Source organism: Phocoena sinus, chromosome 4 (assembly GCF_008692025.1).
Source record: "Phocoena sinus isolate mPhoSin1 chromosome 4, mPhoSin1.pri, whole genome shotgun sequence".
Taxonomy (NCBI): domain Eukaryota; kingdom Metazoa; phylum Chordata; class Mammalia; order Artiodactyla; family Phocoenidae; genus Phocoena; species Phocoena sinus.
In genome coordinates, this window is record NC_045766.1 from 23,052,808 (window position 1) to 23,072,682 (window position 19,875).

Below are 19,875 nucleotides of genomic sequence, written 5' to 3' on the forward strand. Positions count from 1 at the left end.
AAAGACCCTTTAATTAGGTATTTATCATATCACACACACGAGTTTCAGAAAAACAATATTAATATTACCACTAATATGATTAATGGTAATATAATTTTTTTTGCATAACTTTTCCCCATTCTCTCTTACTCCCATTTAATAGTTGTGCTATCTAAACATTGTCAGAACACATAGCCATCATATACTAAACTCTCTCTTCACTCTCATTTTGATTTTGTTCTACAGGAAATTATATTTAATGTTCACCACTGGTATTTATGTTGATATTTCCCCAGTCCTTTTGATTGTCTGAAGCTCATTCTCTAGCAGATTCCTCAAGAAAGTGCTCAAAGGAACAATATTGCCTGACTTCTACACTGATCATTTGACCAGCTTATCGTTTATACTTAAAAGTCAGTTGAGGGCTTCCCTGGTGGTGCAGTGGTTGAGAATCTGCCTGCCAATGCAGGGGACACGGTCCTGGTCTGGGAAGTCCTGGTCTGGGAAGATCCCACATGCCATGAAGCAACTGGGACTGTGAGCCACAACTACTGAGCCTGCGCGTCTGGAGCCTGTGCTCCGCAACAAGAGAGGCCGCGACAGTGAGAGGCCCGCACACCGTGATGAAGAGTGGCCCCTACTCACCACAACTAGAGAAAGCCCTCATACAGAAACGAAGACCCAACACAGCCAAAAATAATAAATAAATAAATAAATAAATAAAAAGTCAGTTGAGTATCTTTATGTTACTCCATTTTTTTCTGGCATAAAGCACTACTGTGAAAAACTATGATGGGAACCTGATTTTCTTTCCCTTACAAGTCATATGTTCCTTTCTTGTAGGTGACAAAAGCTTTTTTCTCTTTTTCTTTAAAGTCCATGAATTTAACTAGAACATGTCTTGATGTTGGTCATCTGAGTCAATATTCTTGGGTACATACATGGTATATTCTTTCAACATGGCTTCAATGGTTTTTTTTTAAATTTCAGGAAAGGTTTCTTTAATTATAGTTTTAGTATTTGTTCTGTTATATTGCTTTGAACCTTTTTATCTTCTAAAATTTTCTCTTATTTCCACCTTCTATTTTTTTCTTATGGCATCATTTGTTTTTGCCTTGCTACTACTTTAGGCTTCACTTCTGATGTGATTTTGCCATTTATGTCTAATTTTCTTTAGGTTCTGTCACCTTATTCCTGAGTTTTTGTAATTGATATATGTTGTTCTTTCATGTCTTATTTTCTTAGTGCCTTTAGCTCATTCTGAAATAGTAGGTTGTAGTTTTGGTCTGTTATGTGTGCAAGTTTTTATTGCAAGCTTTTACTGTCTGTATGAATATTATTTTGTTCCCCTTTTCCCCCATAATAACTTTGTATACTATTTGACCTTGACACTTTTCTATCATTCATTTTTATGTAAACTTAATTTTCCTGAACTTTTGGAATGAGAAGGGGTTCAGGAAAGCTTTAACTTTACAAAGCTCCCTCTTCTGCTATTTTGGGGTAGTATTAAAAAATATGGTGGCTTGCCTGGTTTGTTTTCTAAGATTTCTTGACTCTGTAACCCTCCCTCACTTTTATCTTGACCTTCATATCTCTCTTGTCCCCTTCCTGATAAAATTTTATTTCACTCCCAGCACTTTCTCCTTAGGGTGGGCTCTGCCTTAGAATGGTACCTTGCCAAGTCAGTTTTGTGGGTTCACAGGAGTTAGACTGCTCCTGCCCTTTAAAACCCCCCAGTTACAGCTACTGCTATCTAATAGGCCTGTAGAGTCTTAGTGAATATTCTGGAGTTCTGCTCTCAGGTTCATCAGATGTTGCCCCATTTCTCCTTCTTCCTCTTGCACACATGCCAATACCAACTGGGTCTAGAGGCTATCGGTAGTCTGTCCTCACCAAATTGTATCTTGGGGTTCATGGGGATACCCTGTCACATGGTTTTGCTGTAATTGTTCTATGGATTTTAAATTTAGCTATCTAGTTTCTCTTTCTGTTTTCAAATGAGGATTCAGAGAAACCAAAAACTATGCTATGTCACCACTGCCACCATCTTCCCAGAACCCACCCCTCCATCCAGTCCCTTTCCCCAAGGACTAGCTTTTGAACTGCTGTGACTTAGGAACTACCATGTTTTAAGTACTGCTTGAGAGAGTAGCTGGTGATTTCTTTTTGAAAGACATCACTTTGATGAACCAAGTTTTAAACCTATTGTTAGTGTTCGTGTCATAAAATTGCCTTAAAGTCATTATTTTTGTTCAGTAACAAAATTCCTCAAGATGGAGAAAGTCCAAGATCCTTACACCAAACCACATTCTGTGCCAAAGAGTACAGAGTAAAAAGATTACTGAACAGATTGTGCATTGTCAAGTTAGTCTGAATTTTTCAATTTAGAGATAAAGTGCCTGATGCATGGCAGGTACTCAAATATTTGAGTGAAGGATCCAGGAAACGCCTAAGTTAGTTGTCACCATTTTTATCCTCTTCTCTAGAAAGAAATGTTTCTCTAAATCTAATTCAACCCATGCTTCAAATAAATTAAAGACAAACCACCATTCTGGAATTTTTGGTAAGCTTTTCCTCATATACCAAACCTGACTGGAATCCAACAACAAAGAATCCTTTCCAGAAGTTTAACCCCATCTTCATGCTTACAGTACTTTTTAAGAATAATAAACCATCATTTAATAGACAGCATGATGGTGTTCACTGTATTATTTCCCTCCATGTTAATACAATGCTATCCATCTCAACTAATTCAATTAGCTGTACAAATTCCAAAAATGACTTTGTGTGTGTGTGTGTGTGTGTGTGCCTCCATTCGGAGACAAAAATGACTTTTTTCTGTAAAATATAAAATGGGCAAAAGAGCTACCAAAACCATTAAATGTGACAAACACTAGACCCAAAGTCCACTTTACCTAATAGACGACTGCTTACTATTTTTTTTCCGCAGTCCCAATACCTAAACTACATTTTTGAAGTCTGCACATAAACGTTGCCCTGGGGTCATTATATACCGAAATATTACTATTCCTAGTATTATTAGTGCTCTAACAATCTGTTTTTCTCTCCGTTCACCCCACGTCTCCTTCCTCCCTCATCTCCTTCCTCCCTCTCTCTCCCTTCTTTCTTTCACACACACACACACACACACACACACACACACACACACACACACAATCACACAATGAAGCTTCCAAATAACTGCCCCGGCCCCGTCCAAATGTATTTTTATTTCTTTTGGAACAGGGGATTGGTACGGTCCTTGGGGTAATAGAAAAAGAGTAACGAACTGTATCATAAATATGAACCATCAGCCACGTCAAAAAGTCTACGCGTTGGGGGTAGGGCGGGATGCAGCTCTAGATAAGGGAAAGTAAACAAGGGGATTCAACTGCGTTGGCCGATATTATTGTTTGTACGTAGGCCTGTTGCTCTGGCTGGGGATTGGGGGAAGGTCCTAGGAGGACAACCATCCCACCTCCAAAAGGAAAAACGAAACCTGCAGCTCCCTGGGGAGGAAAGGGAAGCACTCCCGAAAGCGCTCCTCCCCGGGACTTGATTGCGAAGTCGCGGCAGGCCCGGCCCGGGCAGAAGCTGTCAGAACAGCCGCATCCCCGTCGCTCTGCCCACAGGAGAGCGACTTGCGTCTTCGCCCCCACTCAGATCACCAGGGTATCCTCAAACGTTCTGCTCCCCTCCCTTCGCCACTCAGCCAGCTGACGACGAGCAAGAAGGAGGCGGCGGAGAGCCCCGGTCCCAGGGTGGAGAAAGGGCCGCCGAGCCCCGGGTCCTCCGCCTTCTGGGCCTCTGACCCCTTGCTTACCCACCTGATGCTCCTTCACCACTTCGCTGAGGCAGGGATACCGCTCCGAGATCCATCGATAAAACTTGGGGACTCCCATTTCGACCGTCAGTACTAACTCAAGTCAGGGCCAAACCGAAACCAAACGCCCCGCCGGGGCCTACGCTGCCGCCTCCGGCCGTCGCTCCGCAGATGACAACACACCGCCCAGCCAACCATAGAGAGCGGCCGCCGGGCCTAGAGCGGCCGGCTTCGAGACTGCATCTCCGGGGCGGGGCTCTAGCCCCGGCGCGAACTCGCTGCCGCGGAGCCGCTTGGTTACATTTAAGAGCGCCAGGTGTTTTTGAACGCGTGTGTGAAATCCAGTTCTGAAAATGTCAGTTGACAGACCTGAGCGCTGTTAAGTGGATTTGGAAGGGGGTGAAAACCTCACGAGACGACTGGAAGAGTCCTGGCTGCTTCCGTCTTATGGGATTACTAATCTCTGTTTTTCAACACAGATTTGGAAAGGTCTGATGATTTATTTGGTTTAGTTTGTTTTGTGAGCGGAAATTTTTTCTTTCAGGATACAACAAAAATTTCTCTTAAAAACGTTCTTTTCCAAATTATTTGCGTAAAATGATTTCCTAACTCCCCTCCACCCAGCTTCCTCCTTAACTCTTAACATCAGGCCTTCTATAGGAAAGTATACGTTTAGTTTTCACATTTATACCTCTTGGGTTATTATATTTTCCCCTATCACACTTCAGCTGCACAAAAAGGCAGAATTTTGTAAGGTAAACTTAAGTGAAATTATCTGTTACAAAAAGATTATGTTTTCATTTATTTGTATGTAATAACCTCTTTGCTTTGGAATTATTTTAAATCTTCTGCAATAAAATGTACCCCCAAATTTAACGTTAAAATTTTTTAGATTATAAAACCTCATGAAATTTTAAGTAATGCTGTTTCCCCCAACCACTGGATTCTGCATTCTGGTACACTTAGTATGGCAGCATCTTTAAAATTACAGAATGTTTATATAGTTTTCATATTCATGTTAATTGGCTAATTTTTTTTCCCTATCACATTTTCAACAAATACAAAAAGAGTATTACTAAGTGAACTTAATGATGTGCTATTTATGTTTACATCTCTCTTACTAGAAGGTTCCCAGAGGGAAGGGGATCTGTGCTTTGTCTACAGTATTTATTCAATATGATTTTTTGTTCAAATGAATCCTTATGTTAGTACTTAAAATCAACGAAAGTTGTAAAATGAAATTAGGCTGGCTTGTTTCTCACAAATACATCTTTTTAAGAGCATAAGAACATATGATATTCCATTTCTCCAGTTATACACAGTATATGTTAAGAAAGCAGTTTATTTAACAACATATATTAAATATTGTTAACAATCAGAGAGAAATATCAGTTACTGTGAGAACATAAACATATGTTGTACTTTGGAATTGAATAGATACAACCACAGATTAATGATCCAAGTGCATTAATTTTAGATTATTAACATATTCTTTGAAGTAACTCCATTTCACATATATGGGGTCCAACCAAGGTACATCTGGCATAGCAAGTTTTCATCAGTTGCTTCTTGTATAAGGTAATGCACATGTCCTTCAATAGATAACGGCAGTCCTGTCACTCTATTTCGGGTCTTGATTACACCTTGTAGTCTCTGCTCAATGTCAAGAACATGGGTTTTGGCCTAAAAAGAAATTGAAAATCATAAGGACTAAGGACCCAATGACATGTAGATGTTTATAATTTGGAATTACTGCCTTTCTTTTATCTAACAAATATTAATGCCATTTTACTGATCATTACCCCTTTTGTAAGAGCAAATGCAGACAAAGGAGAGAAGCAATGAAACAAATACAATAACTTGAGATACTGATCTCGAGGCTTGCAATGTTGATCTAACATCAACTGTTTGGACATTTTTCAGGACTCTGAAATACAAGGGAATCTCTTCCATGTTAGGAGTCTAGAAAAATAATAATATAAAAAAATCTACTCTGAAAAGTGTTTAGGACTTAAACATTTGAATATTAGTATTCTAATAACAGCAACAATACTCTAATGCCTAATGTTTAGATTATGTTATATGCAAATGGGAGTTCTAAGTGAGCTACTTGGAATTCTACATATTTTTCTCAATCAAGAAAGCATATCAGAATGCAAAAGTGAGAATGATGTAATTAGAAAAACAATCCTCAAATCTATTCTAACTTATTTAAAATAACTATGTGGAAAATTTGAGGATTCAACTAATATAGTCAGCTCTCTGCAGCCAATGATTCAACCAACCATGGACTGAAAATATTCAGGGGAAAAAAATTCCATAAAGTTCCAAAAAGGAAAACTTCAACTTGCCATGCACCAGCAACTATTTACATAGCATTTACACTGTATTTGCAACTATTTACATGGTATTTACATTGTACTAGATATTATAAGTAATCTAGAGATGACTTAAAGTATATGGGACGATATACACAGGTTATATACAAATCCTACAGCATCTTATATACGGGAGTTGAGCATTCCAGGATTTTCGTATCCACAGGGGGGTCCTGGAACCTATCCCCCATGGAAATCAAGGGGCAAGGGGACTACTTATGTTAGTAAAGAGTTCTACATATTGAAGCTGAGACTTGCTGCTCTATAAATCCAGGCAATTTGTGTTCAAGTTTTTCCCACTCTATATCATAACTGTGATTTGTTTATGGTTAAACAAGCATGTGTTGAACTCTGTTTTTACTATACTAATGATAAGAATGTTAACATTAGTAATGACAATAAAGAAAACTTATGGCATTGTCATACTAGATAGAGAACTAAATTTCAGAGTATTCAATGGTCAGTCACTGACAGTATTTAGAATTAGTTCCCATTTGTAGAGATATACAATATCAGTTCATATCAAGCTACACCTTCTACTAACCTTTTCGTTGACAACTTCCCCTGTTTCATTCAGTGGTGCTTTGGAATGCCCTTTCACTGGTTTACTCCATTCCACAAGAGGATCATGTAGAAAAGTCTTTAAGACACTAAAATGGAAACAAATATTATGGTAATAATACAATGTTATCTTTGTAAAAAGAACTCTCATTAAAGTCAACACTTAGGTGAAGGATAACTACTGAAGGATGAGAAGCTAATGGTAATACTCTTACAAAACACATTACTACCGTTTCAGAAAATGCTATGCTTCCTCCTTCAGAGAACTTGCCTTTGCCTACGTCTAACTATCCAATGTATTCTACCATAATGCCTGGTAGACAGGTTTTAAATAAAAAAGTGAATAAGTGAGCTTTAAATGTCCTTTCGAAAAACTACTTCCCACAGCTAACATCATATTTAATGGTAAAAGACTGGCTTCTTCACCCCTAAGATTAGGAACAAGACAAGGATGTAGATGTCTCACCATGGCTATTTGACATTGATCTAGCTAGGGCAATTAGGCAAGAAAAAGAAAAGGCACTATGATTAGATTAGAAAAAGTAAAACTATCCCTATCTACAGGTGACCTGCTGTTGTAGAGAGAAAATCTTAAGGTATCTGCAAAAATAACTATGACAACTAACAAATGAGTTCATTAAGGTTGCAGGATACAAGATCATTATAAAAATTTAGTTATATTTCTATACACTAGCAATGAACAATCCAAACATGAAATTAAGAAAAAAATTCCATTTAGAAATACTTAGGAACACATTTTTAAAAAGTTAAATACAAGATTTGCAAACGAAAAATTATAAAACGTTGAAAGAAATTGAAGAAGACTTAAATAAATGGAAAGATATCCTATGTTCATGGATCAAAAGACTTAAGATGGCAATACTCCCTAAATTGATTTACAGATTCAATGCCATTCCTATGAAAATCCAGGCTGGCCTTTGCAGAAATTGGCAAGATGATCTTAAAATGCATATGGAAATGCAAGAGACTCATAACAGTCAAATAGTCTTGAAAAAGAAAAAAAAAGTCAGAGGATTCACACTTCCTGACTTCAAAACATACTACAAAGCTATAGTAAGCAGGAGAATGTGCTATTGGCATAAGGTTAGACATACAGATCAATGGAATAAAACTGAGTATCTAGAAATACACCCTTACATGTATGGTCAATTGATTTTCAACAGAAATGTCAAGACAATTAAATAGAGAAAAATAATCTCTTCAAAAATGGTGCTGGCAAAAACAGAAATACATATCAATGGAACAAGGTAGAAAGCCCAGAGATAAACCCACGCATATATGGTCACCTTATTTTTGATAAAGGAGGCAAGAATATACAATGGAAAAAAGACAGCCTCTTCAATAAGTGGTGCTGGGAAAACTGGACAGCTACATGTAAAAGAACAAAATTAGAACAGTCCCTAACACCATACACAAAAATAAACTCAAAATGGGTTAAAGACCTAAATGTAAGGCCAGACACTATCAAACTCTTAGAGGAAAACATAGAACACTCTATGACATAAATCACAGCAAGATCCTTTCTGACCCACCTCCTAGAGAAATGGAAATAAAAACAAAAATAAACAAATGGGATCTAATGAAACTTAAAAGCTTTTGCACAGCAAAGGAAACCATAAACAAGACAAAAAGACAACCCTCAGAATGGGAGAAAATATTTGCAAACGAAGCAACTGGCCAAGGATTAATCTCCAAAATTTACAAGCAGCTCATGCAGCTCAGTATCAAAAAAACAAACAACCCAATCCAAAAATGGGCAGAAGATATAAATATACATTTCTCCAAAGAAGATATACAGATTGCCAACAAACACGTGAAAGAATGCTCAACATCATTAATCGTTAGAGAAATGCAAATCAAAAGTACAATGAGACATCATCTCACAACAGTCAGAATGGCCATCATCAAAAAATCTACAAACGATAAATGCTGGAGAGGGTGTGGAGAAAAGGGAACCCTCTTGCATTGTTGGTGGGAATGTAAACAGATACAGCCACTATGGAGAACAGTATGGAAGTTCCTTATAAAACTAAAAATAGAACTACCATACAACCCAGCAATACCACTACTGGGCATATACCCTGAGAAAACCATAATTCAAAAAGAGTCATGTACCATAATGTTCATTGCAGCAGTATTTACAATAGACAGGACATGGAAGCAACCTAAGTGTCCATCGACAGATGAATGGATAAAGAAGATGTGGCACATATATACAATGGAATATTACTCAGGCATAAAAAGAAACAAAATTGAGTTGTTTGCAGTGAGGTGGATGGACCTAGAGACTGTCATACAGAGTGGAGTAAGTCAGAAAGGGAAAAACAAATATCGTATGCTAACACATATATATGGAATCTAAAAAAAAAATGTTCTGAAGAAACTAGGGACAGGAAAGGAATAAAGATGCAGATGTAGAGAATGGGCTTGAGGATATGGGGAGGGGGGAGGGTAATCTGGGATGAAGTGAGAGCGTGGCATGGACATATATACACTACCAAATGTAAAATAGATAGCTAGTGGGAAGCAGCTGCATAGCACAGGGAGATCAGCTCGGTGCTTTGTGTCCACCTAGAGGGGTGGGATAGGGAGGGTCGGAGGGAGACGCCAGAGGAAGGAGAAATGGGGATAAATGTATATGTATAGCTGATTCACTTTGTTATACAGCAGAAACTAACACACCATTGTAAAGCAATTATACTCCAATAAAGATGTTAAAAAAAACAAACAAATAATCCAATTAAAAAAAACGGGCAAAGGATTTAAATAGACATTCGTCCAAAGAAGTTATGCGAGTGACCAATAAACATGTAAAGATGCTCAACATAACTGGTCATTAGGGAAATGCAAATTAAAACACAATTAGAGGGCTTCCCTGGTGGCGCAGTGGTTGAGAGTCCGCCTGCCGATGCGGGGGACACGGGTTCGTGCCCCGGTCTGGGAGGACCCCACATGCCGCGGAGCGGCTTGGCCCGTGAGCCATGGCCGCTGGGCCTGCGCGTCCGGAGCCTGTGCTCCGCAACGGGAGAGGCCGCAACGGTGAGAGGCCCGTGTACCGCAAAAAAAAAAAAAAAAAACACAATTAGATACAATTTCATACCCAGCAAGATGGATAAAATAATATAGATAGACAATAACAAGTTTTGGTAAGGATGTGGAGAAATTGGAACACTTAGACATTGCTAGTGGGACTATAACATATTACATCTGCTTTGGAAAACAGTTTGAAAGTTCCTCAAAATGTTAAGCTTAGAGTTAACATATCCACAATCCTACTCATAGGTATAACCAAGAGAACTGAAAACATATATCCACATAAAACCTGTACGCAGATGTTCACAGCTACACTATTCACCATAGCCAAAACAATCCCAAATGTCCATTAATTGATGAATGGATAAACAAAAGGTGGTATATCCATATAATAGAATATTATTTGACAATAAAAAAGAATGAAGTACTGATACATGCTAGAGCATAGATAAACCTTAAAAACATCATGCTACTGAAAGAAGACAGACACTAAAGGCCAAATGTTGTATAATTCTACTTATATATGAAATATCCAGAATAGGCAAATCTATAGAGACAGAAAGATTCGTGGTTGCTAAGAGATGGTGGGGAGTAGAGTTAGGGAGTGACTGCTAATTTCTTTTGGAGGTGATGAAAATGTTTCATAATTAGATAGCAGCGATGGTCACACAATCTTGTGAATATACTAAAACCACTGTAGTATGTATATTAAAAGACCAAATTTTGGACTTCCCTGGTAATGTAGTGGTTAAGAATCCGCCTGCCAATGCAGGGGACACAGGTTTGAGCCCTGGTCTGGGAAGATCCCACATGCCATGGAGCAACTCAGCCTGTGCACCACAACTACTGAGCCTGTGCTCTAGAGCCTGCGAGCCACAACTACTGAGCCTGTATGCTACAACTACTGAAGCCCGTGTGCCTAGAGCCTGTGCTCCACAACAAAGAGAAGCCACTACAATGAGAAGCCCACGCACTGCAAGGAAGAGTAGCCCCCGCTTGCCGTAACTAGAGAAAGCAGCAATGAAAACCCAATGCAGCCAAAAATAAATTAAGAAAAAAAAAAAAGACAATTTTATGGTATGTAAAATATATCTTAATAAAAGCTATTATTAAAAAACATCTACTTCAGGGCTTCCCTGGTGGCGCAGTGGTTGAGAGTCCGCCTGCCGATGCAGGGGACAAGGGTTCGTGCCCCAGTCCGGGAAGATCCCACATGCCACGGAGCGGCTGGGCCCGTGAGCCATGGCCGTTAAGCCTGCGCGTCTGGAGCCTGTGTTCCACTATGGGAGAGGCCACAACAGTGAGAGGCCCACATACCGAAAAAAAAAAAAAAAAAAAACCCCAAAACCCCCCCCCCAAAAAACATCTACTTCAACCAGTATAAAGTAGCTCTATATAAAGAAAACAACTTAGAAACCAATAATCACATTCAAAGTTACTACTGTTTACAAAATATAGATGATTACCTCATTAAAGGTTCTCTCTGATCTCGCATCAGCCTCATTGTAACTTCACAAGCTCTTCGAAAAAGACCTTCTGTTCCCATAGGACCCATTCCATTAACCATATTATGAGTCATGCGAAATGGAACAATTTCTGGGACCTCAAAGGTTTCTCCCTTAAAACAATGCATTTTATTAAAAAGTAAAGATGCTGGAATTTAAAAATCTTTATGCAAAACATTAAAAGCTTTTAGGAGAGAGCAAACATACCCTCAAAATATTTGTATGTGCAACTTATGTTAGAGGCCTACATCCTGAAGGAGTCATATGACTCTACCTTTGCTTTTGAGGAGCTGAAACACAACTCCTTGTATAAGATCTAGAGGATGGATGGATTCATCTTTCACTGAATTACTAAAGTAATTATAGAGAATTATAGAGCAATATTTATGCATTCAATATTTAGCCTTATATTAACTCCCTTAATATCCTTCTTGAATAGTATAAACAAACAAAATACTCTCATAATTTTCTTCTTTTCTTTAAGACTTTCACTTTAAAACAGGACGGGAAAAGAAACAGCCAAGTGTTAGATGCTCACAATCCCTGAGACAGGAAATGTAACATGTAATATAATGAAGTCCAGTTCATTTATTTTCTTCCATTCTCTAACACCTGCCTTTCCTAGGGCTTTTTCATCCCTCCAATCAGTTTCCCTAAATTCCTCTCTTGTATGAATCCCCTATACCAGTGGTTTATCTTTGATTTGTTTTCAGTTGGGTCTGTGACCTTTCTTGGTTTCCTGTGATAGCAGACGGCAACCCATAGAGAACTAAGGATGAAGGAAAAAATGGGTTTAATAATTAGTCTGCCTTTCAGGATCATGACATTGGAAAACTGGAGGGGGTCCTTAAGGAGAGCTGAATGACCTCAATTTATTCCCAGACCCCAGCTGGACCTACACAATCTGAATTTCCTGTGATGTTTCCTAGGTACCTGCATTAAAAAAAAAAAAAAAATTCTTAGATGCTGCTGCCAGGTTTGGAAGCAATCACATTAAACTACTCTGTCTCTCTAAAACTGAGTCTCAGTAAAATGAACTGTTCATATATTATATGAACACCCCATGTTCATATAACCAAGAACCAATAAGTCAGAACTTGCATCTATGCTTTTGGACTTCAAGTTCAGTGCTAGTTTTCCTATATGACTCTTCTGAGTTCTCTCCAACCTAAGTTGCTTTACTGAGGGCTATGGGATCCACTGATCAAAACCAGTCAACACACTCTCAATGTGACTCAACTGTGACTATAGCTGCTACTAACAGGTATGTCTAGGAAGAACAGTTGTTGTGGAAAGGAAGTTAGGAGAAAACATACAATTAACTACAGTAAGTCATATCATATACCTTATTGAAGAGACAGTTGAAATCCACATGTACACATTCACCAGTCAAAGAATCAAAGAGAATGTTTTCACCATGACGGTCTCCAAGGCCCAGGATATAACCAACCATTGACATAACGGCAGTGGAACGGCAGTATGCTGATCTGCTGCTGTACCTAAAGGAAACACAATGCCTATCAAGTATCCTTGTATCATATGGGGCCACATACATCTAAAATATTTTTTAAAAAATCTAACCATAACAATGTATTATATTTTTGGTAACTTACCATGATGTAGGATCAGGGAATGTTCTCAGAAACCACTCATGAAAAACAGGAGGATGCCTGGGCAGGAGAAATTCTTGGAATACTTTGAGTTTTTCAGACAAAGCTGCCGATTTTGGTAGCATACACTGGCGAAGTTCCTTCCCTGTCATATAAACTCCTGCAAGGTAGAGTGATTTCCATTAATCACACAAGCCAAATGAGAAAAGGGGCAATGTATTTTTTTTTTTGGTGAAAATAGGACAGGAAATATCTACTTTTATTCAAAAGCAAGAATAAATGGAAACATTTCAATTATGCATAGGTAAACTTTCTTCTGATACTGTATGAAAATAATAAACACATTATCTTCACTTAATACTCATCTAGAGTGAGGCCTCTTGATGATAATCAGTGCCAAGTAAGACCACACATACCAGAAGATGCCACTCAGAATAAATCCAATGTGAATAGTGCCCCTGCATGTAAAAATGCTACAGCCCTCACTAAATTTACAGTGATCTCTCTGTTAATCAGCAGGCAGTATGGGTCCACACTGAATCATTACTAAGAAACCTACAATGGTGCTCTGAAATAATTTACTCTGTGTGAAGGCTAGCCTATAAGATTCACAGGATATGTGATTTTAAAACTAATCTTGTACAATTCAAATCATAAGTGGAAGCAGAAGAAATTTTCCCTCTGATGTATTTGTGAGTTCATATTATATGGTTGACATGACTCCAGTCTATAAAGTGCCTTTTAGGCCCACCTTGGTTTGGTGCTTTTTGGACCCAAGGTTCAGCTAAAATTTCCATAGACAAGTTTTGAGATTAGAGATTTTTAGCCTCAAATGTTACACAGTTCAACTATGTTCATGATAGGATGGAAAATATATATATATTTTTAAAAATCCAATAGCAATAACTAACACTTATATAATATTTCATCTTTAAATAAAATAGTCAATAGCAAGTTCCTTGAAATCAGATTCAAGTGTGCTTGAACTTCAGCTCTACAACATATTAGTAACTTGGATTAAGTTACTTCACTGTCCAAAAATAGTGATAATTAGGCTTGTTAACAATAATAAAAAAATGATATATACAAAATACTTAGCATAATACCCATAATATAGTAATTTATCAATATTACTTAATGCTATGGGTTGATTGTATCCATCAAAAAAATAACCCTTGTACATGTGAATGTGACCTTATTTGAAAATAAGGTCTTTGCCCATGTAATCAGGTTAAGATGAGGTCATTACGGTGAGCCTTTAATATAGTATGACTGATATTTTTATAAGAGAAAACAGGGACATACAGACTTAGGGAGAATGCTGTGTGATGACAGAGGCAGAGAATGGAGTGAAGCACCTACAGTCAAGGAATGTCAAAGATTGCTGGCAACACCAGAAACTTACAGGAAGGCATAGAAAGGATTCTTCCCTTTGGCCTTGAGAGATATTGTGGCCCTACTGACACAGTGATTTTAGACTCCTCGTCTCCACAACTGTGAGAGAGTAAATTTCTGTTGTTTGTGAACAGTTTGTGGTAATGTGTTATGGCAGTCCTAGGGAACTAATATTTTTTACTTTACTCTAGTAACTTGATCTATTTGTTTTTAATGTATTACATCATAAACATTTTATCATAAACATTTTAAAAACTTTTTATTTTGAAATAATTTTAGTCTTACAAAAAATTGCAAAAAATATACAGATTTCCCATATATTCATCAGCCAGATTTTGTCAGTGTTCATCTCTTTCATAATAGAATGCAATTACCTAAACCAAGAAATTATTTTTTCATAGTATTATTAACTAACTTTCAGACTTTATTCAACTGTCCCACTATCATCCTTTTTCTGGGTCAGGATCCAATTCAGGATCCCTTACTGCATTCAGTTGTCATGTCTCCTTAATGTCCTCGAATCTGGGAAATTTCTGTTTTTGTCTTCCATTACCATGAAATTTTTAAGGAGTTCTGACCTGTTATATTTTTGTTTCTTCATTGTAAAGTTACTACTTTTTCCCTTTGTAATTAATAAGTATCTGGTGGAGAGATACTTTGAGATTCTGCAAATAACCTATTTTCCATCACACTTTTGCCAACGAATTTCAGCAGTCATTGCTAATCACTGTCTGCAACAATTATTACTGTGATATTTACTAATTGGCAATTTTCTGTTTTCATCATCTCTTCTACATTAATTCATTGTAATTCTACTCTAAGGAAGAACTTGTTCCTACCTTCCTACTTATTTATTTATTAATTCAAGTATTTGTTTACATAAGTGTGGACTCCTGTCTATTTTATTCCATGGGTTATAATCTAATACTATTATTATTTATTTTGGTGCTCAAGTTATCCCAGGTTTGGCCAGTGGGAGACTCTAACTCTGATCTAACACTTTCGGTTTCATTCTAGCTTTCCCTTTCTTTTTCTTTCTCTAATATGAAAAACTAGCTCTCATTAGCCACAATGTATTTACTTATTTGCTGAAGTCTAGTTTACACATAAAGTAGTTTCAGAATTGCTAACCAGTAACTCCTAGAAAAACACATTTTCATATACAGTTTTGTAAGCTACCTCAAATTCTTTTGGGATAAAGATAGAGAAAGAATTAAAACGCAAGGAAGGAAAGAAGAAATCACTTAACTACTTCTGTATGTATCAATAGTACCAAGAAATTTTACTATGGCTTATACCCCCAAAATGTACAATGATAATAACCATTATACCTATATTATATGTTAGCAGCTATTATACCCATATTACATACTTATTTTGTAAGAATTAATTTTAGTACCCTTTTCCTTATACAGTTTGGTCAGAATAGGTCTCAAGCCAGCAGTGTTGTTAACCCATTCAATAATCCCACATTCATCATTCAGTGGAATAACTGCATATGTTCTAATATGAAGTTCTCTTCTACGAGACTCAGCATCTTTTCTTAAGCACTATAAAAAAAAAGCACACATAAACTTAAAAGTTAAAAATTTCTAAATGTTATATCAAACCTATCTAAAGATTGTTCATTTCATAGCAAAATAATGTCCATAAAAGCTTATTATGTAGTATAGATGAATAATTCTTCAGAAAGGTAGAGCAGGAAACTACTGGGACAATATCCTTAATTTATTTCCAAATCATTAAAAATGACTTGGGTAAGTACTTCTTTTAATTATTCAGTACTAATGTGACAACAATACTGGGTTCAAAAATGTTATAGTTATATATTTAACAATGACAAAATACTCTTTAAAAATTGCTTCTAAGATATTACTGAAATAGTAAGCCCTTGGGCGCAGGGAATGCTGTTTAATTTTATTTAAAACAATGCATGAACAGAAAAGTATGAGTCTTATGATATCCCCAAAACATATATCTTATTCTTACAGTTTAATATTATAGCTTCATTTGAAAAATTATCTCCTAGCAGAAGAAAGCTTTACATATCTCATCTGATTAATCCTGAAATATACTAGGTAAGGATAAACAGTATTTTGTTTAATTCTGGAACTGTATGAAATAAACAAACGAAGCACACATCTATAATTGTAATCTGTCAAATTTTAAAGCACAATCACTGACCAAAAATACATTTTAAACTTTAGGAGTAGATAGGCTACATAAATGTCAGCCAAATAGTATGGCATGAGAATCACATGTAAATATCAGTATACGGCCTCCTAGACCAACGTAATGAGAAGAGTTTTTCACAGTCAGGCTATTTTATTTGACCATGTTAATGTGGGGGAAAGGTAATGAAACAACTTAATTGGTAACAAGGCTGATTAAGATAAATTTATAAATTAAAGCCAGGCCACTTGATACTCCCAACTAGAAAAACACTCCAGGAGCTTTGGGAATTAAGTTACCAATTTACCAAACAACATTTTAAATAAAAATATTCTTTCCCTTAATACCTATGAAATGGGTTTTTATTGTGGTATTAATTTTTAAATTACTTTTGGTTAAACTAAGCACAAACCGTAATTCTCCTTTTTAAAAAATGAACTCATCTGCTGCTATTTATTTTCTATGTTAAAGGTCCATAACTTTTTCCTGTTAATAAAAGAGGTACCAGTAAAATGCAGGAAGGGGATAGAGAGGCAGAACAAAGAGCTTATAGGAAAACAGTAAAGTTTTCACAGTATGGTTTAATTTTTTACCAATGGAAAAACAGATGCTATGCACTTATAAATACCTGGCTAGAGAATAATTCAAAACCCCTAAGACTATACATTTATAATAACCCTTTAGTGAGATTTCTCATATCATCTCTGAGATAGAAATCAAGCACTTACCAACAGAACTGAAAAAAATACTAATGATCACCTCTAAAAAGTGTGTTGGTAAAAACAGAACCTAACCTTTTTTTTTCTGGCATCAAACATAAATCTGATAGAAAAAGTATATTATAGATAATTTAAACATTAAATAGAAAATATTTTCCTTTGTTAATATGTCTTATACATTTTTCTCAATATAACAAAAGTATCTTATTTTTTAAAAATTAAGTGAAACCAGCAATTCCACTTCAGGGCACATATCCAAAAGATTGAAAGCAGGGACTTGAACTGTTATCTGTACACTTATCTTCATAAGCAGCAATATTCACAATAGCCAAAAAGTGGAAGCAACCCACATATCCACTGATGGGTGAATAGATAAACAAAATTGGTATACACATGCAACTGTATATTATCCAACCTTGTAAAGGAAAGAAATTCTGATGTGCTATAACATGGATGAACCTTGAAGACATAATGCTAGGTGAAGAAAGCCAGTAAATACAAATACTGTATGACTCCACTTATACAAGGTATTTAGAGTAGTCAAATTCATAGAGACAGAAAGTAGAATGGTGGTTACCAGAGCCTGGGGAAAAGGGGAATAGGGAGTTACTGTTTAACAGATATACAGTTTCAGTTTGAGAAGATGAAAAAGTTCTGGAGAGGGATGGTTGCACAACAGTGTGAATGTACTTAATGCCACTGAATTGAACTGAACACTTAAAAATGGTTAAGATGGTAAATTTTATGTTATGTATATTTTATCCCAATAAAACAAATTAAGTGAAAATGAAAAAGGCAGTGTACTTCATTTCCTCTTTTTAAGAGAGATCTATTTGCCCATATCTCATTGATAGTAATTATGGCAATTCTAAAATAAAAGCAAACTATATCCAAACCTTATTAATCAAGGAATTGAATTCCATTAGTCTACAATCCTTTCTCAAGTCATCTTTTGGCTTACACATCATAATGTAGAACTTTCCATCAGATCCTTTTAAAGAGATCTTCTTTGGTTTCTGAAGAGAAGCAAGAATTTCTACCTAAAAGATGATGAGTTATATATAAATAAAGGTCAAAATTCTTTGTTTAAACTTCTATGTGTATTATAAATATTGTGTTACCTAACACAATAAAAAGGAAAATATAATAACCTATATTATGTAGCAAATTTATTATTTTAATAATTTATCTTAATTACGATCTATGAAAAGAATGGTTGGACATAAATAGAGACACATTTTCACCCATTAGAAATGGCTATTGAAGTAAAAGGATTACTCTGTCTGGGGCTTCCCTGGTGGCACAGTGGTTTAGAATCCGCCTGCCAATGCAAGGGACACAGGTTCGATCCCTGGCCTGGGAAAATCCCACATGCCATGGAGCAACTAAGCCCGTGTGCCACAACTACTGAGCCTGCGCTCTAGAGCCCATGTGCCACAAGTATTGAAGCCTGCGCGCCAAGAGCCCGTGCTCTGCAACAAGAGAAGCCTGCGCACCTCAACAAAGACCCAACACAGCCAAAAATAAAAACAAACAAATAAATAAATAAATTTATTTAAAAAAAAAACCAGGATTATTCTGTCAGCAGTGTAAGTAAATACATACACATTCAAATTTAGGCAGCCTCTTAAAGCAGCCGTAATGTTTAAAAGGTTTTTGAAACATTTTCTTAGGACTTTTCTGCAGAACCTAAGATGTTTTTTAAATTTCTTTAATGGTAAGAAATGTTTATCAATGGAAAGTAATTTTATTTTTGACAAAAGAAATGCCTCCAAAATCATGTCCAACTAAAGATGTAAGTAAATAAGTTGAATAATATTAAGTTAAAAACAAAGCATGACTATAAGTAACGAGAATGATTTTATTATGTGGCTTATTAACTGGTCTGAAGCAGTTAAACAAATGTTTTGAGCCACAGAAGTACTGGAATAAATACAGAGTTTTCAAAAGTATTTACTCAGAAGTGCTCTGGTACCATTTCTTTAAGATAGTAACAACAGCAACAAAAAAGAATCAAGCTCTTCCTAGCTGAAATTCACTTCCTCCCAAAATACAAATTACAAACAAAAATTGTATTTTGTTCTCTTTCTGTTCCCCATTTTTAGGACAAAGATGAATATGGAAAAATCAAATTATGGAAAAAATAAAGATTTTAGTCATATTAAAACAGTATGAACATCTGAAAAAATCAAAATACTAGGTTGAACATGAGATTTTTATCACTTAATTTTGTCCCATCACTATATAGTTTTACTTTTCTGTATTTCCAATCATTTTTTCTTTGCAAATAAAATCCACTTCGTCTCTGAGAAAAACACTTTTAAACTTAATTTGAAATTTCAACTTAATTTTAAAAGCATAGTTACAGTTATATAAAATTGCAGTTTACCATATCATCAAAGCCTGCAATATAGGCCCAATGCCCAGGAAATGGCTCATGGTTAGCATGGGTACCCGGAACTGATGGAAGAGTGGGTATCATGACTGATTGTAAAGGAATGAGGATTTCACTAAATGTTGCTTCTTCTACCAGCTTTTTAAGCATTTTAAAATGAGTGCTCATGCTCAGCGTGGAACTACTTCCATCCACCTGGGGGGGAAAAATAGTACATGTTAATTTCTCTGCTTACCTTGAATTATAGAATGCTTACTTTTACTCAAAACAAAAATTTCACTTCT

General features: G+C 36.3%; 2 protein-coding genes across 7 annotated transcripts in view; both read right to left on the reverse strand.

The window, feature by feature from the left end:
- XRN1 (5'-3' exoribonuclease 1) overlaps positions 1-4,630 on the reverse strand; it is a 102,018-nt gene extending 97,388 nt beyond the window's left edge. For all 6 annotated transcript variants that reach the window (XM_032630214.1, XM_032630213.1, XM_032630211.1 and 3 more), the window contains exon 1: positions 3,807-4,630. Coding sequence is in view for 5 of the 6 variants with exons in the window: in XM_032630213.1 (XP_032486104.1) it covers positions 3,807-3,881 (75 nt within the window). In the remaining variant the exon portion in view is untranslated. The remainder of the gene's footprint in view (positions 1-3,806) is intronic.
- Positions 4,631-5,126: 496 nt separating this feature from the next.
- Positions 5,127-19,875, reverse strand: part of ATR (ATR serine/threonine kinase) — a 103,456-nt gene continuing 88,707 nt past the window's right edge. Inside the window, exons 40-47 of the mRNA XM_032630094.1 lie at positions 19,586-19,786; positions 18,093-18,236; positions 15,705-15,855; positions 12,914-13,070; positions 12,646-12,799; positions 11,262-11,413; positions 6,725-6,830; positions 5,127-5,485 (exon numbers count right to left, since the gene is read on the reverse strand). Of these exons, the coding sequence (XP_032485985.1) occupies positions 5,312-5,485; positions 6,725-6,830; positions 11,262-11,413; positions 12,646-12,799; positions 12,914-13,070; positions 15,705-15,855; positions 18,093-18,236; positions 19,586-19,786 (1,239 nt within the window). The 3' untranslated portion in view covers positions 5,127-5,311. The remainder of the gene's footprint in view (positions 5,486-6,724; positions 6,831-11,261; positions 11,414-12,645; positions 12,800-12,913; positions 13,071-15,704; positions 15,856-18,092; positions 18,237-19,585; positions 19,787-19,875) is intronic.